The sequence below is a fragment of the Adiantum capillus-veneris genome, chromosome 30 (genome assembly GCF_014529385.1).
Source record: "Adiantum capillus-veneris isolate H3 chromosome 30, ASM1452938v2, whole genome shotgun sequence".
NCBI lineage: Eukaryota > Viridiplantae > Streptophyta > Polypodiopsida > Polypodiales > Pteridaceae > Adiantum > Adiantum capillus-veneris.
In genome coordinates this window covers 48,245,420-48,252,092 of record NC_140960.1, presented here as the reverse complement: position 1 = coordinate 48,252,092, position 6,673 = coordinate 48,245,420, and the positions used below count along the sequence as shown (strand labels likewise).

Below are 6,673 nucleotides of genomic sequence, written 5' to 3'. Positions count from 1 at the left end.
CTAAGATTGGGGGGTAGTCGTCCCTTGCCTTCCCCCATTCGTTAAAGAGGCAAAATCTCCTGGGTGAGGTGAACCCCCAAATGCTTAAGATCTCAAATGTGTGGCACAACATTGATCCTCTCCAGCAGCCTGAAGATTAGCAGGGTGACATAAAACTATGTAGTGAAGAGACCATGCTGAAGGAGGCTCATGCAGCAGTAGAGTGTGCTAATGAAGAGGGTAGGAATGAAAGCCAACATCGTCACCCCGCTGACAACCAGCATCCCCCTCAAGATGGAGTAAAGGGTGAAGTCATAATCGACAATGTTGATCTAGAGGGGTGGCACAAACACTTGCAGGAGAAAGTTGTGATTGGGCTCTATCATGGAATCAGGCCTCCCATTGAAGTCATCAAGCAATGGCTCTCACAAGAATGGGAGTCAAAGAATCTCTTCATCACTCAGGTACAATACCTACCAAACAACTACTATCTGTTCTTTTTTGAAAATTCAGAAAGTGCATTACAAGTAATAAGCAGGGGCAATGGCTAATTAGGAACACACCTATGTCAGTGTTCAAATGATTTAAGGGCTTTGACCCTAAAGCAAAAAAACCCACCAAAGGGCCTCTGTGGGTGGACTTTCCAGATTTCCCCATTGAATACTTCCCCTGGCTCAAACAAGTCGGAGCTTAGAGAAGAGAGGGAGAGAGAGATTTATGTGGCAGCTAGAGTGTGGCCCCACAGCTCATATGTGTGTGTGTGTGTGTGTGTGTGAGAGAGAGAGAGAGAGAGAGAGAGAGAGAGAGAGAGAGAGAGAGAGAGAGAGAGAGAGAGAGAGAGAGAGAGAGAGAGAGAGAGAGAGCTTATGCCGGCCTCAGCTCGAGGATGTAGAGAGAGGCAACAAGCGAGAACTTGTGTACCCCGCAGTTCAAGGGCAGGTTCAATGGCAGCGCTTGCACCTCGAGATGGCGAGACATGCTGAGTTGGAGCTGGCAACACATTATGTCGAGTTGGCAGGGCAATGCAAAGCCTAATGCCGAGTGGCGTGACTCTCTCTCTCTCTCTCTCTCTCTCTCTCTCTCTCTCTCTCTCTCTCTATTGCATGCTGCCAGTTGTCCTTTGCTGCCACATGACAATTGACCCCTATCTTTTTAATTAAGTATATATATATAGTAAAACTCTACACGGAGAAGTAAACTAGGACACAAAAAGTAAACTAGAACACACTCTTTCAAAATCAGACGGTTGGGTGTACCTCGCATCTCACGCGCTCACTTTGTTACTATAGATCCCATCTCCGAAGCTTCATTAAAGACCCCATATCGTCTAGTGGTGAGGGTGGCACTAGCCTAAGGCCCCTGTTACACTGGGACGCTCGTCCCCCCATCTTTTTGAGTATTGGCATGCAACATGGTTTTTTAACTAAAAGCGTCTCTTCATGGACAAGGAATCGCGCATGGCCAGGTGGTAGTGTCTCCACGTCCGACGTAGGTCGTCAGAGTTCAAAACTAGTGATGCTCCTTCGCACGTCACTTTTCGCAGTTAGCCAAGCGTTTGGCAAAGTTGGCCGATAGGGTGAGGCCGCCCCTTTGACACGGGTCAAAGGCCATTGTTTAATTTTTGTTTTGCCAATAGCTGCTTGGCCGCTCATTTCCTGCTTCAGTGTGACAGGGGCCTAAGAGAAAAATTCAGAGATCAAAATTCAAAGACGAGACTCAGTCTCAAGTACCTAGCAAGCGGTTTAGCCCTGGAGGCTTGGGAGCCAAGCCTCAGCGCTTGTGATGACGTGGCGGCCGGCGAAGTTGACTCTTCTTTAAAGGGCGGGAAGTGGATTAGATTTTATTATACTTTTCTCCAACTCACTCCATATAAACACTTTTCACATCTGCTCGTTTATTCAGCATCATTATGACCCTCTTCCCCTCTACGGTAGCCTACACACAGACGCAGGAGCTCGCCATCGCCAGCAATTCGGCGGGGCTCCTGCGCCTGCCCCCTCCCCTTCCCCGGCCATGTTCATCCCTCCTTCATTCTTCTTCCTACTTCGGCTTTTTCGATTGCCCCTCGTAATCGACTCTGCTGCAGATCCATCCGCCTTGAAAATTCGAGCTCACCATCGCCAGCGCTCGGTCCTAGAGCCGCACCATCATCACCGAGAGCCCCTTCTACCTGTTTCATTTTCCTGGCTTTGCATTCTTTTTCTTTGTTTCTGCTGCGAGTTGGTGCCCGGTGTTTCTGCAGCAGGTGAATCCTTGTCATCACCGGCGACCTCGCCCTTGCCCTTACCGTCACTTCCGCCCTTGGCGTCTCCTTCCCCAGCTTTAGCTCCTCAGCCTCCAAAATTACGCCCCTCTGCTTCTGAGGTCTCCTCCCTTCTCTCCCTTAAGGCCCACTGGCTGGACCCGTCCAACAGCTTGGCGTCCTGGAGCTTCTCTTCTGCTGGAAGCTGGGTCTGCGGATGGATTGGCGTCCTCTGCAGCGAAGACAATAGCACCATCATCTCATTGATCCTTCCAAGTCTTTCGTTGAGTGGACCTTTGCACCCGGCCATCGCCAACCTCTCATCTCTGCGCAGTCTCAACCTTGCCTTCAATCAACTCACTGGAAACATCCCTGAAGAACTCGGGTCTCTCTCTTTATTGAAAACTCTTCAGCTCAGACACAATCTTCTCAATGGCAGCATTCCTGAGAGCATTTATGAACTCACTTCTCTGCAGTTTCTGTTGCTTGAGAACAACTCTCTCACAGGTAATATCTCCGCTTCCATATCCAATCTTGGTAAGCTCGTGTATTTCTCCTTTGCATCCAATGCGCTCTCAGGTCCGTTCCCTCCCTCCTTCACCAACTTGACAAAGTTGGTGGCTTTGTATGGGGCATTTAATAAGCTTGTCGGTGAGATTCCTGCGCGCATAGGTGAGTTGCGCTCTTTGGTCTACCTCGATCTGCAAGGAAATTCTTTAACAGGGGACATTCCTACCTCAATAGGATCACTCTTAAACCTGAAATTGCTCGACCTGAGTAATAATGAGCTTTCAGGCTTGCTGCCGCTGGAGCTTCGTATGCTTGGAAGCGTCACCTATTTGGATCTCTCCTTCAACCATCTAAATGGCAGTATACCTGAAGCGCTAGTGAATATGTCTGCCCTTGAAACACTTCATCTTCATCAGAACAATCTCTCAGGCAGCATCAGCCCATCTCTTGGCAGGCTTAGTAGGCTAAAAGACCTCAATCTGTCTTACAACAATCTCTCAGGGGAGGTTCCAACTAATGGTGTCTTGGCTAACTTTTCGGCGGCCTCGTTTGAAGGCAATGCATTGCTTTGTGGAGGGCCGTTTGTGACCGTTTTATGTGTCTCTCCTCCACCACCCACATCGGCACCTGTTCCATCAGCGCTGTTGACACCGCTTCCATCATTGAGAGATGACCTGCTAGGCACACAAGGATCCAACAACAAATGGAAAGTGGTTACAGGAGTGGTTGTGGGTGCATTTGCATTGTCTTCAATAGTCATCTGTGGGGTGTGGTTTGTGTGGAGGTCCAAAAAGAAAGAGACGGCACAGGTTCAGAATAGATTTAGCCCGGATGTGGCAGTTAGTATCAGTGATTCCAAGCTGGAAATGTATAGTAGAGGGTTCAAGTTCAGCTATGAAGACTTGGTATCGCATGCAGGATATTTCGACACAGCCCATGTGGTGGGCAAGGGAAGGTTTGCAACTGTTTATAGGTCGGACTTACCAGGCGGAAACTATATGGCTGTGAAGGTGTTTAAGAATCCTATACCCCAAGTGGCATTTGAGAAGGAAATCGAGGGTTTGGAGTCTGCTGCTCAATTTGATAATTTGCTTCCCATCAGAGGCTACTTTTCAAGTCCAGGGGAGAAGGCAATCCTTTATGATTACGTGCCAAAGGGTAACCTTTATGATCTGTTACATAATAATCGAGATGCAGCTACGCAACTTGACTGGTCCACAAGGCTTACTATAGCTACAGGGATCGCCCAAGCGCTTGCTCACCTTCATAAAGGGTCCAATTTCAGGGTCTTGCATAAGGATGTCAAATCCACAAATGTCCTTTTGGATGCGAACATGTATCCATTTGTGACTGACTATGGCTTGATTGGCCTTGTCAGCAAGTCTGTTGTTGAGACTCCTGGCTATACGCCTCCAGAGCTGAAAACTACCAGAAAATACACAGAAAAGACTGACGTTTATAGTTTTGGGGTGGTACTCTTGGAACTGTTAACAGGGAAGAAGCCGGTTTCGTACATAGGCGATCGGCAACTCAATCTTGTCACTTGGGCGCTTAGGCTACATAGAGATGGAAGAGGAAGAGAAGTTTTTAGTGCCAATTTGGTGGAGAGTTCCCCGTACCCGGACTATCCAGATAGGGCTTTAAACCTGGCTGTGTTTTGTCTCAACGAAGTGCCTGGTCAACGGCCGACTATGTCTGAAACTGCCAGCATTCTTGAAGGCCTTGGTGGCCAGAATTCACCTTTGAGAAGCCCTGGTGCTCAGCAAGACAAGCCCCTTCTCTTCTGAGGTTTGGAAGAATGGAAAGTGAGGGTATACTTATGGATTCGCGTGCTCTTCTTGGCCAAATTCTTTGTGTCTTTTCACCCTCACGGTTACATGTACACAAAATTGTGCTTTACTAGAGTAGCATGTGGGCTTACCCACAGGGAGGTATTACAAGCAGATTTCACAGGAAAAGGGATTGCTCAGCTTCATCCTCCTGCTGTTGACAAGTGTGCTTTCAAGAAGCTCTCTCATTTGCAACAAGAAGTTTAAAATTGCTATTTGTATGAATATGGAGCACGAGTTGGCTAAGGCTAATAAGGATGATTTTTGTTCGGGGCGTCTGTACAGGGATATCTTGTTGGATGACTCTTGCAAATACACGCACTGAGAATAAAGTGCGGCATATGTCGATTTTTGTAGATGTGAATCCTTCCACAGAGCTCATAGTTTCTTACCATGAAAGGCATCATCCATGCCAGGTTTATACTTTGTTTTTTTAATTCATTTTTTAGGATGGTGCTCTTGACCATTCTTCAGCTAATGCAATGGCAGAAAGAGTGCTCCACTGCCAGTCTAAAGTTCCTTCTGGTTTCAAGTTATTGAGTACAGGAAAGCGGTAATGAAAATGCCATGTTTTTTGTATGTCATGGTGCATTTGCAGCCAAACCCTTCTCTTTTAGAGTACAATGCTGCTTCTAGTTTTACCATCTTTCAAAGCAGGTTAAATTGCGTTTGCTTTGTGTCATATTGAAGTTGGCAATGTTCTATTTGTCAGCTGAACTTCTCGGTGCAGGGTTGTGGATGCATCTTTTGTCCTATGGAGACGGACTCTTTTAACAAGGTGGTCATAGCCCAGTCAAGGGAATGGTATCCCTTGACCAGTCAAGGGAATGGTATCCCTATGTGGAATGAGTGCTACCAAATTTGAAGCTGCTATGTATTAGCGGGCGTTCTATAACATGTTTCATTGGATGTCTACTTGTAATTCAGCATTGTTATGTACATCTTTTCGATGGATCCCTACTTTGTTTAGTATTGTTAAATTCATCGACATCTCAAGCTTAGTTGGAGGAGTTCCAAAGGATCTTATCTCAAGGCGTGGTATTGTGGAAATCTTGAGGCGTGCTTCTTGCTTCCACAATACCTGTTGATTTCATGGCGTCCATAGGTGATTGCTACTAGATTTAGTATTGTTACATACATTGTCCTTTCAAGCTTGGTTGAGAGCAGTTCTAGGAGGATCCCAAGGTGCGCTTCTTGCCGGCACAATACCTGCATGACATCCATACGGTGATGCTACACTCGTCATTGACATGCACATGAAGTTCATGCTACAGACTTCACAGTCGGGAGTCGGGGTGCAGGCCCCTTGGGCCGTCCATCTGCTTCCTCTTCGGGTGCAGAATGTTTGCTGCAGCTGAGGGATGCCAACCACGTCGTCGTGTAAATTCGGGAAAATTGGTAAATTTGGGGTGCGTTGCAAGATCGACGGCCCACGATTCTCACGCTCCGGGACTTAGGCATAGGCCATTGATCCCTTCCTGCCCATGCCCCTGTGACTTAGGCATAGGCCATTGATCCCTTCCTGCCCATGCCCCTGTGAGATAGTGCTGAGGAAACTCTGCGTGCCCACTGCAAGGCCACAACGGAAGAATTCTTGAGCTGTATTATTCTCATTCCACTTGATTTCTTAAATATTAAAATTGTCTCCGTTTGCGTGCAGCTTACATCAACATTGGTAGCAAAGTCTCGATAGCTCTTTGTTGTCTTGACTCTTCACATTGATATGTACTAATGTATTGAACCAGGTCACTTCCCGTTTGGAAAAAGTAAACTCTTGCAGATTCCAGAGTTGAAAAACGCATATTGGTGCGGAGTCCGGACAATAAAAATTTCCAAAATCCCAAAAGTCAAAAGCCTCTTTACATTATCTACATTAGTACGCAGGTCGCTTTTGGCGGCCCTTCTCTCTCTCTCTCTCTCTCTCTCTCTATCGCGTGTACAGGGGCTTTCTTTCAATTTTGGAGTTTAGCCTTCATGTCGTAGATTTAGACACGAGTAAAGGCTCCTCCTTCCATGTTATAGTTTAGATAAAGAAACCTCTCTCTCTCTCTCTCTCTCTTGAAAGTTCATCATGACAATCATTCCTCACAAAAATGAAACAACTGTGTGGGTG

At 46.8% G+C, this 6,673-nt stretch overlaps 1 protein-coding gene across 1 annotated transcript; it reads left to right on the top strand.

The window, feature by feature from the left end:
* The first annotated feature begins 1,868 nt into the window (after nt 1–1,868).
* LOC147417908 (uncharacterized) lies at nt 1,869–5,080 on the top strand. Its single transcript, XM_086507199.1, has one exon. It carries the CDS (start codon nt 1,993–1,995, stop codon nt 4,516–4,518), a length of 2,526 nt encoding a protein of 841 aa, XP_086363325.1. The 5' UTR covers nt 1,869–1,992; the 3' UTR covers nt 4,519–5,080.
* The last annotated feature ends 1,593 nt before the right edge of the window (nt 5,081–6,673 follow it).

Bases quoted from the DNA above. Each gene is read 5' to 3' on its own strand.
- LOC147417908 (XM_086507199.1), top strand. From the start codon at position 1,993: ATGTTCATCCCTCCTTCATTCTTCTTCCTACTTCGGCTTTTTCGATTG.